Raw genomic sequence first — 19,009 nt, 5'->3', positions numbered from 1 at the left:
GTCGCGGAAGCGAGGCAGAAGAGGGGTTGTGCGCGATGCCTTTTCTTCGGTAGAGACCACCTTCATATAGGCACACAGGAATCAAGTGGGGTGAAAGGCTATAAAAAAAAAGTAGGCGGAGAGTAGAGTGTCTCTTGCTCATCAGGCAGCAAAAAGAAAGGGGGCGCATATCACCGCTCTGAGGCATGGAAGGCGACAACGTGCGCTACCAGCAGCAGCCGAGTGTGGCTTGTGCCGCGCGAGAGTCGTTCCGCGCAGCAGCCGTGCCCTCTCCTTTCATGAGGGGGAGTGCAAGCCCAGATTGTCGCTGGCCCCGACCGGTGCAATGATCCGACAAAAGAGAAAGGAAAGGAAAGCTTGTGCGAGCCGAGCTCGGGATCGTCCCTGTCTCAACGCATTTCCTTTTTGTTGCTGCCTCCCTTCTCTCGTCCCCTTTCGAATAAAGTCCCTCGTATTTTCTTTGCTGTTACAGAAATTGTTTTGTTTCGCTTTTTCTCCGATATGGAGCAGAAAAAGATAAATATATCATACTAAGTGGAAACATGTGTACAAGAACTGCACGCACACGCATCCAGAAAGCGCCAAGTGCAGAAATAGTGATGGTCACTGAAAGACATGTATTCGTAAAAAAAAAAAATGAAAAGAGAAACAACAGCGACAACGAAAAAAAGGAGGGGTGCATGTGTGTGCGGTAGCGCTACATCACTTCGCGTTAAAGGACACAAAACGAAAGAAAGCTGAGGAAGAGTGAAAAAAAAAAAGAAGCGAACAAAAAAGCACGAAGCGCAAAGATATGACGCGGGAAGGAGTGCAGCACAGCGCTACGGAAAGAAAGCCCATCCGCATACTACCGTTTCACACAGAATGTATGTCAGCACACCCTTTGCGACTCTTCAGAGATGCATGAATGCAACCACATGAGTCCAACCATCGTTATTAAACATCTGTTTTTTGTTCCCCGTTTTCGAAAAGTGGAGTGTTTTCTTGTTTCCGTTTTCCATCCCTTGCCCATGCTCGTTCAGCCAAGGTGCGTCAAGATGAACGCTCCACGATTCGCTCCTGAGCTCTTCTCAGAGTCGGGGAGTGTTTGAGAAACTACAGCCACGACTCCACCCTGAAGTTCTGATAACCTGGAGTGCATATATGCACAGCCCTCTCTTCTGAGCACATTGGGTGGCCACATCTCTCTCTGCGAATCAGAGGAGTGGAAGCGTAGATAACAGAAACTACACATCCCACAGATATACATGTATAAGCAGCTAAGCGCGTAACGCAGAGAGATCCTCAGACTGCCGTGTCACTCCTTGCTGCGACTCCTCACTGTTGTACAGAGCAAAGAGAAGACGGCTCGGTGACATCGGGTTTGCTTCGTAAGATCCATTCTACGCGTGGCCTGAAGCGTGCCGAGGCATGCATAACAACACTCTGCACACATCTACCATGAGACAAAGGTGAACTTACTCCCTCTCCTTCGCAGCTGCGTGGCTGCAGTCAAGCTGTGGCGCATCCCGCTCCTCCCCACTCCATTTTCAACACTTTTTATGAGCGCGTCCGTTCTCCGCCACGCAACGTGAGCTCGACAACACTCTACCCGGCATGTCGCAGGCCCCCATCGCGTGGCGCAAAGCAGTCGTGCACACGCTCTACAGCAATGCGCCGACTCCGTCATCCGAGCATGGCCTCTGCCTCAAAACACTACCGGCCTGCGAAGCGGAGGCCGCCTCACAGCGGCTCACATTGCGCCGGTCCCCACCTCGTGCGTCCCTCGGGGTAGCTCAGGCTCCCCCCGCCAGCAGGCAGTGTGAGGCGCGGGGCGGGGATGCGCTCGAGCTGCGGCGACACCATGCCCACCAGATGGATGGCGCAAGTGCGTTCACTGCCGCAGGTCGCTCCGGCGCAACGCCATCCACGACCTGACCGCCGACATCAGCAGCGACACATCGCCCTGTCCACCCCTACGTCACAGCTGCTTGGCCCTGCCACCACCAGAGGATGTTCGGCATTGGCAGGGGACAGGGGGTGCTTGCCTTCCTCACACACAACGCGGGGTGTAACGGACCCTGGACACCACACTTAGGTGTCCCCCTACCCCTGCCTTCAGGGGGCTGGGGCAAACAAGAGAAAGAAAAAAATAGAAAAAGGGTTGAAGGGGAGATTTCAAGCTGGGCAACGTGTCGTCGTGGCGTCGCTTTTTCTGGGGCCTCTACAGAGACTCTTTTGCGCACTCCTACTTCTTGCGATACGTCGCGAGCTCCATGACACGGATGTCGGCTGTGTCTTCCGTCTTCGGAAAGGCCACCGGAATGGACACAACCTCGCCCACCTGCTCTACCGCATCACTGCCGCCCAGCAGATGGAAGATCTCTGCTTGATAGTTGCCTTTGAACGTGATCAAGGGGTCAGTCAAGTACGTGTTGTCCTGCGCGTCAGCGTCCTCGGCGCTCTTCTTGATGTTATCCCAGTTGTAGTCGCCACCAATCACGAGAAGACCGCCCTTTGCGACACGGCTGAGCAGGTGGGCAGGAATGGCGCTTGGTTGGTAACTGCGCTCCAAGCAATTCCAGCACACCACCAACGACAAGTCGGAGAGGTGGGAGTGCAGGTTTGTGGGGTCGGACTGAAAGAAGGTAGCGCGCTTGAGGGTCGGTTCCCACCGGAAGTTCTCACTCTTCACAGTATGGGCAGTGCGCTCCCCGTTGGCTGAGTTCTGGACGCTGTACTGGCACTCGCCGCGCTCGCGAATGGCGAAGCCAGGCATCAGACGGCGCGCCGTATAGTCGACGCCAAGTACCTGTTGAAAGGACGTCGTTAGCTCGAATGCGACGCGGCCGCCGCCGCATGCGATGTCCATTGCTCTCACCGCTGGCACCGTGGCATGTTCCGCGAACATCCTCCTGGCATACTCGGCGATCGCAACACAGCCGTTTGGCAAGCCCTGGAAAGAGTCGCGGAAACAGGTGTTGGTAATGGCATCCACCTCAGGATCGAGACCAAGACAACCACACTTGCTCTGCGGTTCAAGTACATCAGGTCCCTCCACGTAGCGCAAGCCAATGTACTGGAAGAAGTGGCGGCGAAAGGCAAAGCGGGCGTCGCGGGTGGCCATATTGCCGGTGCTCGCCCACGTCCCACCCTTCATGCACGCGTGCTGGCCATCGAATGTCGGGAGAGAAAAGTCATCATAAAAGGGATGAACCCGATACCCAGGGTAGGGGTGGACGCGGGTCTCGCAATGCTGCCACACGTTGCCGATCACGTCATAAAGGTCGCCGTGCTTGAACTTGCTGACAGGACAGCTGCTCTGGTAGTGCTCGAGGTTGATGTTTCCAGGCGCCTTCTCACCCCACTCCGGCTGATCCTTTCCGATGTACCGGTCAAACAGCAGCGTCCACTCCTCCTCGGTCAGCATGCGAATCCTCTTGCCCAGCTGCTCGCTCTTGAAGGAGCAGAAGGCGTGAGCCTCGAGGTTGTTGAGCTCGCATGGCCAGTCCCACGGGAGATCGATCAGCTGCGTCTGAAGACGCAGCGCGAAGCCGCTCTGGCGGGTCTCGTCACGCACCCAGAACCACGGGTGCTCCGGTTTCTTCCACTGCACCCACTTCCAGCCCTCTTCGTCCCAGTGCCGCTGCACATTGTACCCGTCTGCCTTCATGAACGTGAAGAACTCAGCGTTGGAGACGATAAACCTGCTCGCTTTGAACGGCGCCACCTCCACTATGTTGCATCCATTCGTGTAGTCGCAGTCCCAGCCGTACACACGAGAGTTCGGCATGCGGCCTACCTGTACTTTGCCGCCCGCGATGGGCACGAGGTCATTGATTGGAGCTTGAGTGCCCGCGTCGGGGCAGCGCTGCCAAATGTCAGACATGACCGTAGAAATGTATTTCATTGGCAACTCGCGAACGTGCACGGAGACGGTCTCGAAGTGAATGCGCTCATGCTCGGCGCACATCAGCATCACCCACCAGAAGGCGTTAGCGTCATTATCGGTGCTGTTTGCCAGTGTCAGCGGCATCTTGAGGGGAAACTTGCCGCTCGACATGAGCTGGTCAATGCGGTCGCGCACCTGGCGACGGTACTCGCACACCGTCTCCACGCTAGGCCAGGAGTAGTGCGCCTCGTTCAAATCATCCCAGCTCATTTCATCGACGCCGATGGCGCACATATTCTCGAGCCTCGGGCTGATCCGCTCCGTTAGGCCAGCCACGCGGAGCTTATTGATATAGAAGCATGCGGTGTGGCCGTAGTAGAAGATCATGGGATGGCGAAGTTTGTGAATGGGCGGCACAAGGAAGGACTCCTCATATGCAAGGCAGTCGAAAACCCTCTCGAACAGCTCCATTGTGTTGTGAACGTAGTTTCGGATCTCCTCCATCTTGGCCACCGGGTCGCCGCTGTCAACTGTTGGCATGCGTTGCGAAAGCAGGTTTCGAGGGGTTGCGAGTTTGTAGCGCTCCTCGGCCTCTTGGCCGCTGTAGTGACGAAGGTGCAGCGCCTTCATTGTGTCTCTGGTTCCAGAAAACAATACAAGTCCGTGCAGCAAAAAGAAAATGAACTAATATATATATATATATATATGTATTCGAAGCTTACTCCGAAATAGGACGAATTTTACCAAAAGACAGAGCACACACCCAACCACTTGTACTTCAGGGTGCACGGAAAGTAAAATCCACAGTAAAAAAGGTAAGTATTAGGCTGCACGAAGAAAGGAAAACGCAAAAAAGAAAGCTCCCTCGACCTGAGTGAGAAAGGGAAACTGAGAGAAGAATAAAAGGAGAGAGAGAACGATGTCACAAGATAGGCATGATGCATTGCGATCCATGTGTTTCCAACTCTTCCTGGTTGGTGAGTTTCCCATTGCCGTGGACGAGTACACCGATTTGGTATCCCTTTGCTCGCGACCTCGATACCTCTGGAGCTGGCACAGCTATCAGTGAGAATTCTGTTATTTTCAGGTCCCCATCGGGTAACCCTACCCACGAATAGGTAGACTTACGTATCCCCCTTTTCCGTCACCCAAGGATCCCCCTGTCATGGTGAGTAATCAAGAGGAGGGCGGGTGGAGGGAAAAAGCAAACGCTTGTCATGACTCCATTCCTCGAGATCTGAAATGAGCAGAAGAACAAAATGAAGAAAAGATACGTGTGTGGTGAAGCATGTCATTGGAATCGTGGAAAGTGCCTTGACTCACTCCTCATCATCCTATCGTCTTTTTTATTACTTAGATCATCCCGCCCTCTTTCATTCCTGTCGTAAGCTTTCAAAGAAAAAAAAATGCGACAGGGTAGCGGAAGACAAACGACTACTGAGTAGGGCGAAGGCATCGCGCAGAAGAGAGAGCCTGGCGGAAAAACGACAGCGATGCAGAAGGCAAAGAGACAGGGACGAGAGAGGAAAAGCATGAGCAGAGGTCCAAGGAGAACCAATGGCGCGGGCGTAAGATCTGCGGTACTTGCTAGCAAAATATATATATACATATATTATTATAAAGCCACCACCAGTTAACGTGTGCTGGAAAGAACATTCCTGACATCTCGAGAAAGCGTCCCGAGGTGAAGGAGCACAACAACGCCAGGTGCCGTGCGAGGATGCACGCAGGCACGGCTTGAATCGCTAACTGTGAGTTCGAGGAATCGATGCAGTGTCTGAGCCGTAAGCAGCAGCAGTGAAATCAATGAGCAGAGAGAGTGGTGCTCGCAGTACAGCAGAACCTTCCATCAGCGCGCATGTCCGTGAAGAAAAGAAAAGAGCAAGGGGAAAAAAGCAACTCGCGAGCACGCGAACGTATCACGAGAAAAAGACATGCAACAGTGTGTAGAGCTCACTCAACTCCGTAGCTAGCAGCTTCTTGCGGGCTTCTAGAGTGGTCGATGACTCCGTTTGTGTGCACTTGGTGGAGCGATGAGCCAGCTCTGTGGGCTGTATGCACGCAGCCGTGGCAAAGGGTAAAACAAGAGAGCCAGCGGAGCAAGAAACACCGTACAAGCTGAACTTGTGATTCTCAAACCTACACGGAAGTGTCATTGGTTGTGTTGCCTCCTTTTGCGTGCTGCTGGTTTCTTGGGCTGCGCAGTTGTCGAGTACATTGCGCTGGCCGAGCTTTGCCAACAGTGCCGTGCTCCGTTTCACCAGGACAGCGTAGTCGCTTTCATCCCCACACGCTTCCTCGGGAGTAGACGTGAAAGGGATGGCGCTTTTGCTGCTGTGCACTTGGTGCCGTGCCTCACGTCCGGGGATCGCGGCCGAGTCATCTTCATCACCTCTGGCTGCCGCTTCTGACGCGTTCCCTCTGTGACGTTTCCTGGCGGCGTCCATTCTGCACCGCTGGCCCTTTTTTTCTGCGGAGGGGCAACGAGTGCTCTGACAGTGGGTAGCGTGCGCCCCTCCTGGGAAACAATGGGTTCTTGTCAATGAAACCTTGAGCCTTTGCAGAAGCAGTGGGGATCCCAGATGACGAACAAGTAACAGTGACCTCTATGAAGAAAAGAAGTACGCGAAGCAGAATAGGTGTCGAGAAAAACGAAAAAAAAAATGAAGTGGATGCACCACGGCAAATGGTTTGGACAACATGCATACTTGGATAAGCGAGGAGAAGTTCGAAACACCACGCATCGATTGTGATGGCCCTGTGGCACACTCGCCATCGCCCCCCCCCTGTTTCGCGGTCAGATGCATGACGGCATCAAGGAGTCATTTGGTGTAAGCAAAAGGAAGGGGGTCGAAAGCGCCTGCGAGCGTTGTTTCGCTTCACGTATTCGCAAATTGAAAAGGCAAGCGCTTTGTCGGCGTTCCATCCCTTTACGTATACTCGAGTGCAATTTTTCGATGCGTGCAGAGCAGCGCCAGGGACTTCAAACGGACTAGACACTCCTCAGTGACCACAAGACAAGTAGAAGCCCCATCATGGAAGCACCCAAAACGGCGAGAATCAAGGCGGAAGACGCGACAGATTCATTTTCCAGTCCCTCCACGGCAAGATAGTCGTCGCCGGTGTAGCAGTAGGAGGTGTTCCCGGCCCCGTCGCACTGGAATGATTTACCATGCAGCCAAGTATAGATCACGGCACCGTATCCCCAGCGCAGGATGCTGAGAACGCCGAGAAGAGGCGGAAGTGTGCGCAGGTTCAGAAGAAACCCTGAGAAAATGATGCTGTACCCAAAGTACGCGTACGAGACCCACGTCACCCACCGCCGCGAGGGAAGCAGAGTAACCAAATACTGAAAGGCAGCGTGGGTGCAGGTGACGAGGCCAACCAATATGGCCAGCGAGTAAGACGAGCGCAAGACAAATAGTACAAATGGCAGGAAGAGGGCCAAGTAGACGCTGCGGATGAGCACAATGCGGACGCAGAGACACACGATAAAGCTCAGAGACCCGTACAGCTTGCGCTTCCGGTGGCCAAGTGCAACGCGGAGTTGATCACGCATGCTCTCGATCGCGGCAAGGTTTGAAAAAAGGACAAGCACAAATGCTATAAAGATGAGCCCGCGGATGTTGTACATGCCGCCTTGATTCTCTGGCTGCGAGTGCACTGCCACAGTGAGAACGATCAGCCCGATGGAAAGGAACGCAACGCCCAACAGCAGCTCAGCATCCGCCGGAATCTGCTTTAGCGTGTACCTGAGCAGCACACCAAAACGCCAGACGCCATGTGGTAGTGCACGGGGTGGGGGAGGCGAGGTGTGCGTTGTGGCAACACTTCGAGCGTTGACAGGGTCCAGCGACGAAAGGAGAGCCGCATGCACTGATGAGTCGTAGTACTTGGCGGCGTAGAACATGGTCTGCGACTCACTCTCGGCCCACTCCACTGCCAAGTCCATCAGGTCTCCGCTGGTCGCCACTTCCACAACGGCGCTGGTTGACGCACTGCCCCCTTCAGCCGCACGGCAGTAGAGCGGCGGCGGCGTGTCATTCAGGACGTCCATCAGAAAAACGCGCGACGAAAGTCGCGGCGGCGTGCATATGACTGAGTACAAGCGACTCTCTGGCGCCTTCACACCCCTTTGTGAAAAGGGGCTGGAATCGGAAGGGGGGAGCGATGGCGCGTGGAAAGTCCGCAGATCCTCCTCGGCAGCTTGTGCTTCCGCGCCATGACCCAGCACTCCTTTCCAAAGCGGCTGCGGTATGTGCCTCGGTATGCGAAGGGAGTTGAAGTATGATATGGCGTCTTGGCACTTCCCGGAGAACAGTACCACTCCCCCAGCGCCAAATAGGAGGAGTGTGTCGGCAGCGCTGTGCAGGGGCATGGGCATCGATCGCGTACTCAGCACCACTGTTTTCGTCACGTCTACGCAGAGTCGGGAGAGAAGCTGGGTGCACTCGTTTTGCTCTACCAGACCCATGGCGTCGAAAGGGTATGAAAAGAACAGCACCGGTGGGTCCAGCACGAGCTCAAGCGCCACCTGCAAGCGGAACTTCTCCGACTGTGAGAGGTCTGCGACTTTCTTGCCGAGATCGAGACTGACGAAGTTGGCGGCTGCTAGCACCAACTCTCGCGTCCAAGTGCGCTGCTCCTTGCAGTGGAGATGCACCACAAACCACAAATTGTCCTTCACTGACAGGAGAGGGACGAAGAGGGACTCTGCCCCCACGTAGGCAATGAGGCGCAGTCGAGTTTGCGCGTCGACAGCCGCATCACCGACCCAGATATCCCCTGACGCCTGTGCACCTCGCCCTGCTATTACCGTCATCAGCGACGCCGCAGCAATACCGTCCACGTCGGCCACCACGTGCAGCCTCCCTCGCCTGAACTGGGCAGACACAGCCTGGCAGCAAATACGACCGCGACGCCCATTGGGATAGAAGCGTTGCAGCCAGGGTCGCTGCACCACGGCGACGTTACGCACAGCCACGTCAATGCCGTCAGAGCGAAACACAGAGTGATAGTACTGCCTCATGCGCTGCCCTCGCACTTCGGCGTTATAGTCATCGGCGTTAAAGTTTCGCCCATACAATCGCCCGTCGGCAGATGGGTAGGAGTTCGCGGTGGGGTTGCCCACTAACGGCGTGCTTTCGAAAATCATTCAAGAATATGCGCGAATCGGACTGGGGAGAGAGGACAAAAGAGGGAAGCGATCTGAATGAAAGCATGCTAGTATGCTGCCACTAACTCTCCTTGCAGCCAAAGAAAATAAACAAGCACCTGCCACGGAAGTGTTTGGAATGACTTCCGCGTCACTCATTGACGCATAAGTACGGCAGCGCGCAGCGGTTTACCTACAGCCAAGAAACAAATCGGAGAAACATACCTCTTTCGCCGCGCCTCAGCTGTAATGTGTGCCATCCGTGAGAGTCTCATCCTGTAGACAGCCGACAAGGCAACGCGGTAGTTTCATCAAAGCTCGTTTGTTGTTTGTAAATACAAAGAGATATGTTAAAGTGAAACACGCAACATGATGCGCACCAGGCGGCACGCCAATGAAAGACGGTGCTCTTTGTCGCGCCTTCTGTGCGGCGCCCTCTGCTCCTTTGTGCATCGTCCCTCTCTCTGTCGTTCTCCTTTCCACCTCGACCAAAGCGACAGAAGAAGGGGCAAGATAGCTTTACAGCTGCCCATAGGAGCGCAGAAACGGAGAGCAACAGCAAGGACGAAGGATGAGGTGGGAAGACACGCGCACTTGAGAGCAGAAGCGAGGCGCTGCACTCGATCTCTGCTCTTTTTTCCTTGCTATGTTCTGAGGCTCACCCAGCACAAAGCAACCCAAAACACTGCGTTTATAGTGAAAGTGAGAAAAGGGGTTTAGGAGAGGGGTTGAGGGGATGAGCTCCATAGCCTTCCCCCAGCACGTCAAAGAAGGCGCCAGAAAAGAAGATAAGGCTGTAGAGAGGAGTGGTCGCAATTCAAAATCCTCATTCCTCATCATCTATTTCTCAAAGAAGAGTGCGAAAGAAGACGTCTCATGACGGTCGCGACGTGTACGCGACGTGCAGCGTAGTGAAGCCAAGGCACAACGCAAGCAAGGATGAAAACGGTAGGCCAAGGAGTGGTGGCATCACACATGCATTCACCACACGTCGTGCCGAGATACTTCACCGTCAGCACAGTTTCCGAGCGCGTCTCCGTTTCGGCACCGCTGCTCAAGTCCGCTCAGACTCAGTCGACAACCGTCGCGAAGGGGGAGGTGAATGAGCACAAAGAGGGCCGAAAAGGGGGGCCACACATCTGGCGGCAATGGCAACGCAACAGCAGCAAGCGCAACGCTCTCATTCCGCCGAGCTTCGGCTTGAAGAGGGAAAGAGGTAGAACAAGAGGGAAGATGCTGCAGCGCGCAAAGCGCCTTTTTCTTCTGAACGCGCGACGGGCAGCAAGGCATGCTTGTAGGGACTGCAAAAGTGGAACCTCCTCACCGCTGTCGCATTCAAGAAACACCACAGCTGTGCAACCGACATAGATAGTTCGCAGCACTCCCTTACGACAGCTGACAGTCACCCTGTTCTCGCCCGACACGCTGTCTGTGGCTCCCAGAACCGCAGACGTCGCGTACACAAAAACACAAAATCGAGCGGCGCCACGGTGCGCGCGGGCACGTGCTCGGACTCTTCCCTCTCCCTCTCGAAGAAAAAAAGAAAAGGTGTGTTGGACGGAGTGTATACATGACGCTCTCGTAAGTATTCACAGACACAAGCACACATCACAGCAATCACATCAATGTCATCCACAACTATAGACAGCAAAGGAAAGGAGGAAAGGGGGAAGCAAGGCATGGGTGACGCAAAAGGAGCAATAGCGAAAAAAGAAGGGCGAGAAAAGAGGAGCACAGCAAAGTAACAAAGTCTTTTGAATTCCCAGTCTTCGGCCTTTCCCCGTTTATCTTACTGCGGCTGAGAGGGGAGAAGGGGCTCTACGAAAAGAGCGCACGAAAGAGCACACCGATATGTTATCACATGAGATTAAGTGGGTCGAGCTGGTGTGATGCGGTAGCCATTTGGTAGAGGAGCTAAAAGACAACAAAGCGAAGAGAAGCAGCAGATGGTGCTTTTATTCGTTCTTGTTCTTTTGCTTAATATAGGTGATTCCTCCAAGGATAGTGCGTGCATGTAATCACCTCTTGCCAGGCGGTGCCGCCTCTATGGACTTTTCCTCCGTGGATGTACTCTTTGGTTTTTCCTCTGCTGCCTTCGGCGCGGGCGGCGGCCTCACAGCCTTTCGGCAACGTGCGCCGATACCCAAAAGAGCCTTCTCAGTGATGGGCTTTGAGCCGGCGCCGTAGTCGAATGCGTCAAACACTGTCGACACAACGTGGCTAGAGTTGTGCGTCTCTTGACCGATGCACTCGATGACATCCGAGACCACCACGCTCTCCTCAGGAAGCTTCTTCTTGCTCAACTTTTCGAACATCCTCTTCACGTTTTCTTCCGTCAGGTAGGCCCCGACGGCTTCCTGCAGACCCTCGAAGCCAATGTCAGAGTCGCTCTTCTCAGCAGAAGAGGTGATCTTTTCAATCTTCTCTACAAGCTTGTCTGCGCTGTTTGGCTCGTCGCTAATGGAAGACATCGTGTCGACAGTCTCACATAACGTTTCGAGACTCGCACGAACCGTCTCTGGCAGATTCTGGATACCTAAAAGCTGCCGCCGCTGCTCGACTGGCAAGTTGTTCATGGACTTACGAATGCTATACCGAGTCGGCTTGATCCACCAGAGCGTGTTGTATGGAACACTGTCATCCTGCGCCAGAGAGTTCCACCACTCCAGCTGTACTCGGAGCGTCTCAGTTCCCTCTGTCCACCGCATGCCGCGTGTTTGGTTGGCCTTGACAAGCTCGTCGTTGTTCATGCCGTCAAGCCCCTCCAGGCGGATGAGCCGGTCATCCTCGCGAGCCTCGTGGTATCGGCGGATGATCGAGCGCCGCATAATAGGAGACAACACGCGTGTGGGGAGGAGGGAGTGATACCATTTGTAGACCCCAACAGACCGACCGAGACCAACTACGATGTTGTCCGGAACCTTGAATACACTAAACGGCCCATCACGGCCAAAGTACGGCGCCACCAGACGGATGTCTTTGGGGGCGATTGAGTCGCCCATAACGGCACGTCGGATCACCTCCTGCTGCTCCTTGTCAAACGTGGCCAACGCTGTGGCAGACAGGTAGTCCATCGCGCGCTGACGAGCACGCAGTGTCTTCATCGCGTCGCCGTACAGGCGGTTGCGCCCCTGGGACTCCGACTCGAAGGTCGACGGAATAAGCCCAGGAAACATCTTTAACGCGACCGGCAAAAGAAGCTCGGCAAAAGGAACCACAATGAAGAAGCTAAACGGCACCAGCCGCAATAGATCCTTAGTTGAGCTCTCCAAGAGAAGTCGCTCGCGTCTCGTGAGAGCGACACCTTTCTTCAGCTGACGCGAGTACTTCCAGGCCAAGCGTGTGTTGATGAAGAAAAGTCGAAACCCATGATACACGTGGCGCAGGCCCTCGTAGGCGATACCCATGTAGTACTTCACCTTTGATGGTGGCTTCTTCGCGACTCGCTGGGCGGACGCGCTAGACACCTTCGCTGTCGACTTTGCCACCTGCGCATTGGCGCGGCGTACAAGGGTATTCCGCAGCATTTGCCCGCCACCCGCTATCCAGCAGAAGTCTTGCTGATGAGAAAAGTCCAAGCAAATGAGGCAGCAGTGGTGCAGAATCGCGATGGGTGCGAATACGATGTGTAAAAAAAGAGGAAGTATGTGACTATGATCAGAATTTTGAGAGTGTAATGTGTTTTTCCTTTGTGTGTATGTTATCTAGCGGTCACGATCAAAGCTGCACCATTGGGCGAGGGCGAGAGTCAACATATAATGGAAAGGGCCTCTTAATCAAGATGGTGTAAGGAAAAGGCAGAAGCAGCGAGTCGTGCACGGCAGTTCAGCTGCCTTATGAAGGGCACTGAAGCAGGTGCTCGTTCCAGGTCTACGCCGCGTGTGTTCGTAGTTGTCTATGTCTGATTCTCGTGCGCTCGCCAAACCGTGGAAATATCCCAGCCCCTCAGTGCCATTGCGGACAGGCTTCTAGTTTGGTATCGACACGATTTCGCTCCTTTTGTTCAGTTAGCTGCGCCCATGTGCAAAAAAAAAACGGATGGAGGAATGGGCACCACGCGTGCGGAGGTGATCCATCGCGCGTCGACATTCTGTCTCCTCATTCCTACGCCTCCTTCTTCTTCTTCGACTCCTCCGCCGTCTCGCTCTCCGCCGGCGCCTCCTCCTTTGCGAATCCGAAAAGATCCAAAACAGCTTCGCAGACAAACGCGGAGAGGGATACCTCCTGTTCTGCATGCGGCTCACCCCGCGCTGGCTTCTCTAAAGAGGTTGTGAAGACACTAAGTATATCAAAGCTCCATGCCGCCTTGACATCCCCGTTGTACACGGCGACAGCAGAGAATGTGACGAGAAGCCATGGTACGATGAAGAGGAGCGCTGGCTGGCCATGTTGGAAAATCAGCATAACAGCCATAGTGTTCACAAGACTCAGAGTGTACGCGACCATCGACGTGGCAAAGTACAGGCTTCCCCTCCTCACATAGTCCTTCGAGAACACCAGCGTTTGGCATATAAAAAGGCCAGGCACAATGATGTCACCGAGTCCAAGGAGGCTTTTCTTGGAGCAGTCGCCAAAGATCGTCTGAGGAAACACGAGTTTTATTGGTCCGTCAATGCCGGTCGCCACCATCAGCATGACGTCCGACCCAAAAACCCAGAAAATGTCGTAGAAGAAGAGGCCAATCAGCAGAATGAAAGAGGTCGTGAACCCATTCACAGGAAGCCTTTCAAGAGCTGTGACGGCGATAGAAAAGGCCAGTATGTTGCTTGCGATCCAGTTCTGAGCAAAAAAGCTGGCGCACCCGGTTCCTACGCAGATCAGTCCGGTGACAATATTGGGCTTGATATACCCTTTCACGAGCATGTGAAGAGCGAAGACGCTAATCAAGCTAAGATAGAAGGAAATCAGGATGTTGAAGTATTCCTTAGGAATAAAGCGCAAGGAAACGTACAACGAAAACAGCATGACAGAGCCATTCAAAGGCATTGACAGCGCCTCGTCTGTTTGGAGTGCGATGTCAGATTTCCCTTTCATCATCACCTTCCTGCACCGAAGCGCCCCTACCGCCACTGCGGTGATGGCGCACGTAGCCAAAAAAGTGAGAGCGATGTAAACCTGCGGCATTGCGCCTCGCAAAAAAATGAAGGGCTGAGTGCAAGGAATGCAGAGCACCGCATAAAGAAGGCTGAGAGAATCTCAGGGAAACGAACGCAAGCAAGTGCCAAGAAAAAAAAGGGAAAAGTGAATGCAATGTGAAGTGAAACTACGGATGTGTGACTCGTGCACCTTGCCACAACGGCAGGCTCATTTTCGAGGGCTGAAAAACGTTCAATCGCTCCAGCCCTGACCGCTTTCAAGGCAGCATGCACAGCCACTGCGGCTGCAATGCTGCTGGTATGAAAACGAGAGAGCAAGCCACTGCCCTCTGCTATCTAGCTGCCATTTTTTTTTTTATTTGCCACCTAGCTACTTGGTTTTGTCTTCGATGCATAGCAGTGCCTGGTATGAATGCTTCACACTCGATCCTGGCATGGCCATAGAAAGCCTCAACTGTTCCGCTTCCTCTTTGGGGGTGGCAGCTCGCGCCCGTACTTCTCTCTGTGCTCCTTTTCCAGTGCCAAACGTCTTAGAGAACCTCGGTGACGCTTCGACTTGAGATGTATCACCATCTGACCGCGACCGTAGACCAGAATCTTGCATATTTTGCACTCCTTTTGTGAAACTGGCTCGCGAGAAGCCAGCTGCTGCTTTAATGGAAACAGCGATTCTGCGAGAGGCTGCACCGGGGATGTCCCTAAAAAAGTATCCAAAGTCCTTTGAACAGAAGGCAGAGCGTCCACGCCCTCCTGTACCCATAGCTGCACAAAGTGAGTCGGTGCCTCTTTCAAGGAAGAAGAGTGCAAAAGTGGAAGAAGGCGGTTTTGAATCCATCGCTCCTGCTGTCGGGCGTACCGGCGAGTATTCGACTTGATTTGTGCGACTGCGTTCTCACAATCGCTGCTCGAGATTAGTGACGGATTATCGCTAGTAAAGAACTGGGAAAACTCTTTGCATCCAATCGCCCCGGAGAGACTATTATGCGGGAGCTTCCGACCGTTTTTCAGCCAAAATGCTTTGACCTCGCCCAACATCCCGCGCTGAAGCATCAAGTCAACGCGCCTGTTCAGAAAGTCGTCCAAAACCTCACGCTCCATTCGGACCCACACAATAAAGAGCGCGTTGCTATCAAATCGCAGCTTTGATGCCTGGGAATCGAAGATGGCTGATGGTGCTTGCCCCGTGGAATCATAGATCTCAAGTAGCCGCTTGATTCGACGGCGATCATTGGGGTGATATCGCAGCGCTACCTCCGCATCAACCGCGCTCAGGAGTTCCCACAAGCCGTCCTCTGCGTCTGAATCAGTATAAGAGCATAGAGCGTGTTGTTCACGATCGTATACTAGCGAGTCAGCGAAGAGTAGAGCTTGAGCGTAGTAGCAGGTCCCACCACAAATGATTACAGCTCCATCTGCGTGTCGCTGGAAGAAACCATTTATAAAGGACGTCACTATGCGTTCGTACGAGTGAACATTGAAAGAGGCATTGCCTGTCAACTGTATCTGCGCCTCGTGGCAGAACTCGCGTTGTTCCACGGAGCCACCGTTGTTGTCACATATAACAGATCCGTCGCTGCTGAGGAGCCCTAAGCAAAGGTGGGTCACTCCGCCAAGATCCGTCGCTGAGGGCTTGTTAGTCAAAATTGGAAGATCAGTGTAGCATTGATAAACATCACAGTTGATAATGACAACATCTTTGTAGTTGTGAACTCGCCTCAATTCTTGAGCAAGGTAAATCGCCACCCTCGACTTGCCACTCCCAGTAGACCCGATAACAAAAAAAACAGGCTTGTCGACTGTCCGCATCGTAAAATCAGCACCGGCAAGGCGAAAAGATGGAAAATGGTTGGAAACAGATGCTAGTAGAAAAAAAGACGGAAGACATCGATTGAGAGTTACGGGGATGACAAGAAAAGAAGTGCATTCAAATACTAGGTTCTAGGTGCTATGCCCTCCCCTCGTCACGCATGTTCCCGCTGGTGAATTCTCCTTTAGAAACGCAAGCGAGAGAGGTACTTTTCCTCCCGCTCCGCACACATTCAGTAGCTGTCGCACAATATGCCAATGCCCTTACTAACTTTTTTCCCTCATCAGTGTTCTTAGTACGATGCCTTACTGCGAACTCTGCTGTTAAGATTAAGCAGTACGAAAAAAGGAAATTCAATGCTCGCGTTGCTGCTCATGTAGTTGGGTACTGACACCGCATGTCGATTTTGCCGTGGCGTCACCCTGCTTTCCACCACCAGACTCGTTCGAGGGGCTCCCTGCTTCGCGCTGGGGAAGCCCTTCGGCTGCTTCATGCACCTGCTCTTCTGCGTCTGTTTCCGTCTCGTTTCCATTTTCCTTGAACGGATCACCACAAGGGTAATTCCAGCGGGCGCAGAACGGGATTCTTACAATGTCCGTCAGATTGTACAACAAGATGCCGACGGCAATAATGACATACGAAACAAAAAACAGTTTAGTGGGATATATCTTGAAAATGGTGACATTCCAGATAATGGCGTAGATGTTAGCAGTCAGCAAGGATATATTGGCGAAAGCCGCGCTAGAAATGATGAAGATTATCGGCATGGCGGTGTAAACCAGCAACATTGTGACACCAAACACCATCTGAAACAGCCAGTCTTGTCCTGTCCAGGAGCTGCGATTGGGCTTGAACATTTTCCACTCCACTGCAAAGAATTGTATCGTTGAGAAAAGCAAGGCGAACGACGACATCATTGCCAGGTTCTCGACAACCGGAATGAAAACGGGGACTTTCGTGTGATCCTCTGCCGCGTATATCTCCCCTTCCTCTGGAAATATGCTAGAGGGCTCCTGAATGTCGGTCGAGGGTGATGCCTGTGTGACTTCATCCTTTGCTTCACCACTCCCGTTTCCACCGCAGCAGTTGAAGATGAAGGCTGGTTTTGATGGTTTCACGAACCATTCTGTCAACACGTTGCTTGTCGCATACAAAGAGCTTGAAATCAAGCACAAGATGTCCCCGAGAACTTCCTGACTCCCGCGCTCGCTGCGAGAAAGTCCATCAGCGTCAAGCGCGATTAGAAACACCAGTCCGCCGATCGCGATCACCCCACCAATAACGTGAGTGACGGCAAATTTCATTCGCAACACAAAAAAGCTCATAACCATAACGCATGGTACCGTAAAGCAGTTGAGCAGCTGAACGGAAATCATGTTCGTGTACTGATAGGCAAGTACTACGACGTAGTTGGCCTCAAGGTCAATTACAGCCAAGATGGCGTACTTCCACCAACGATTTAAAAACCTAAAGTTTGAAAATCTTTGAGCGCGGTGCTTGTATATTATAAAGAGAAAAGCTGGAAGATAGAACGCGAAAATAAATGCGTATGCTGTGATAGACTGAAGCACAGGATAGCTTGCGTTGCTGTTAACGAGCTTCGTGGTAGAGACGCCGGTGAGGGAGTTGAGGAATGCAAGAGCCTGACCTAGCACTATTCGCTTGAGCAACTCTCTTACCGTCCCGAACCCGCAGCTCGCGAGGGCCGCCATTTTTCTTTTTCAGAATGTGCAGTGAGGGTTCCCTGGACTCGAATTCTCAGCTACTGTTTCCACCGCAGTTGAAAGAACAGGAGTCGAAAAGAAAAAATGTGATGATTGAAAAAGAGGTCACAAGTTACATCAGAGGTCAGAGGTAATCCTGTCAGCACACAATGCATAACGTATCGTCGCTGTACGCCTCCATACTGCCGAATGCGGAAGCTGTCAATATTGCTTGTTTTTTGCCTGTTTTTACATACTGAGGTGAGCACATTCCTCGACTCTAAGCCGTACAAACTACTTCGTAAACGATAATCGAAACTGTACGTCACAGATTCAAGTAAGCAGCATGCCTCAAAGCTGCTACTCGACCCGACCACACCTCGCGCCCGCAAAGGCTCCACCCCATGTCACACAATAGCCGAAATACACCACACGATGGCGTACATGATAGAGCCCGCCGTACTCCACTAGAAATTTTCTCTACCACCGTCCCGCTTAGCAGGTCCGAAGTCCTCTTACAGCTCGAGTCACCCTTCCATACCCCTTTCCTCATCGTCGGAAAGCGCCTGCCAGCATCCATGCGCTCTCCGTTTATCACTCGCCCAGCAACTACCCAATTCGCCTTTGCCAGCTGCTCTTCACACATGCTCAGCACACTGTTGAGAATCTCTCGCGCCCTAGAGAAGAACACCAGTGATAAAAACCCCACTTAAAGAAGTCTTCCAAAAAACATCTTTCTGGGTGCTTCGTAAAACAAGAAAGTCAGCGATGTTCAACACAGCTCTAAGGCTACCATGTGATCAGCTACACAACAAAGCCCCCACTCGGCCAAAAGTGCAACGAAAAAAAACCGTGCTGAAAAAAGACACCGCATTTTCGAAAGCAAAAAAAAAAAAAAACATATAAAAAGCACAACGGTTCCAACCTTTTCCTAACCAGATCGCTTGCACACACACAGCAAGTCTACGTCTCACTCCACCACGACACCACCCATGCGAACAACCACCTTAAAACTCTTCACAACCTCCTTCAGACAGTGCAACGCCTTTCGCAAAGATCTGCGATCCCACTTTCCGCCACACAACGTGAGCTCGACAACACTCTACCCGGCATGTCGCAGGCCCCCATCGCGTGGCGCAAAGCAGTCGTGCACACGCTCTACAGCAATGCGCCGACTCCGTCATCCGAGCATGGCCTCTGCCTCAAAACACTACCGGCCTGCGAAGCGGAGGCCGCCTCACAGCGGCTCACATTGCGCCGGTCCCCACCTCGTGCGTCCCTCGGGGTAGCTCAGGCTCCCCCCGCCAGCAGGCAGTGTGAGGCGCGGGGCGGGGATGCGCTCGAGCTGCGGCGACACCATGCCCACCAGATGGATGG

The 19,009-nt window shown here is 53.2% G+C and overlaps 7 protein-coding genes across 7 annotated transcripts; all 7 read right to left on the bottom strand.

The window, feature by feature from the left end:
* Positions 1-2,227: 2,227 nt before the first annotated feature.
* On the bottom strand, positions 2,228-4,501 carry LDBPK_291030 (hypothetical protein, conserved; the record flags this gene model as incomplete). The annotated part of the gene is made up of 1 exon (XM_003862472.1): positions 2,228-4,501. The coding sequence occupies one exon, from the start codon at positions 4,499-4,501 to the stop codon at positions 2,228-2,230; it is 2,274 nt and encodes a 757-aa protein (XP_003862520.1).
* A 1,289-nt stretch (positions 4,502-5,790) lies between these two features.
* LDBPK_291020 (A-1 protein, putative) lies at positions 5,791-6,318 on the bottom strand (the record flags this gene model as incomplete). The annotated part of the gene is made up of 1 exon (XM_003862471.1): positions 5,791-6,318. One exon carries the CDS (start codon positions 6,316-6,318, stop codon positions 5,791-5,793), a length of 528 nt encoding a protein of 175 aa, XP_003862519.1.
* Positions 6,319-6,863: 545 nt separating this feature from the next.
* Positions 6,864-9,026, bottom strand: LDBPK_291010 (ABC transporter-like protein; the record flags this gene model as incomplete). Its single annotated transcript, XM_003862470.1, has 1 exon — positions 6,864-9,026. One exon carries the CDS (start codon positions 9,024-9,026, stop codon positions 6,864-6,866), a length of 2,163 nt encoding a protein of 720 aa, XP_003862518.1.
* A 2,018-nt stretch (positions 9,027-11,044) lies between these two features.
* LDBPK_291000 (hypothetical protein, conserved) lies at positions 11,045-12,553 on the bottom strand (the record flags this gene model as incomplete). The annotated part of the gene is made up of 1 exon (XM_003862469.1): positions 11,045-12,553. One exon carries the CDS (start codon positions 12,551-12,553, stop codon positions 11,045-11,047), a length of 1,509 nt encoding a protein of 502 aa, XP_003862517.1.
* A 577-nt stretch (positions 12,554-13,130) lies between these two features.
* On the bottom strand, positions 13,131-14,063 carry LDBPK_290990 (signal peptide peptidase, putative; the record flags this gene model as incomplete). The annotated part of the gene is made up of 1 exon (XM_003862468.1): positions 13,131-14,063. One exon carries the CDS (start codon positions 14,061-14,063, stop codon positions 13,131-13,133), a length of 933 nt encoding a protein of 310 aa, XP_003862516.1.
* Positions 14,064-14,572: 509 nt separating this feature from the next.
* Positions 14,573-15,220, bottom strand: LDBPK_290980 (hypothetical protein, conserved; the record flags this gene model as incomplete). Its single annotated transcript, XM_003862467.1, has 1 exon — positions 14,573-15,220. One exon carries the CDS (start codon positions 15,218-15,220, stop codon positions 14,573-14,575), a length of 648 nt encoding a protein of 215 aa, XP_003862515.1.
* Positions 15,221-16,282: 1,062 nt separating this feature from the next.
* LDBPK_290970 (hypothetical protein, conserved) lies at positions 16,283-17,641 on the bottom strand (the record flags this gene model as incomplete). The annotated part of the gene is made up of 1 exon (XM_003862466.1): positions 16,283-17,641. The coding sequence occupies one exon, from the start codon at positions 17,639-17,641 to the stop codon at positions 16,283-16,285; it is 1,359 nt and encodes a 452-aa protein (XP_003862514.1).
* Positions 17,642-19,009: the final 1,368 nt, after the last annotated feature.

The sequence above is a fragment of the Leishmania donovani genome, chromosome 29 (genome assembly GCF_000227135.1).
Source record: "Leishmania donovani BPK282A1 complete genome, chromosome 29".
NCBI classification, from domain to species: Eukaryota; Euglenozoa; class Kinetoplastea; order Trypanosomatida; family Trypanosomatidae; genus Leishmania; species Leishmania donovani.
The sequence above is the reverse complement of the archived record's forward strand: the minus strand, read 5'-3'. Positions and strand labels throughout refer to the sequence as shown.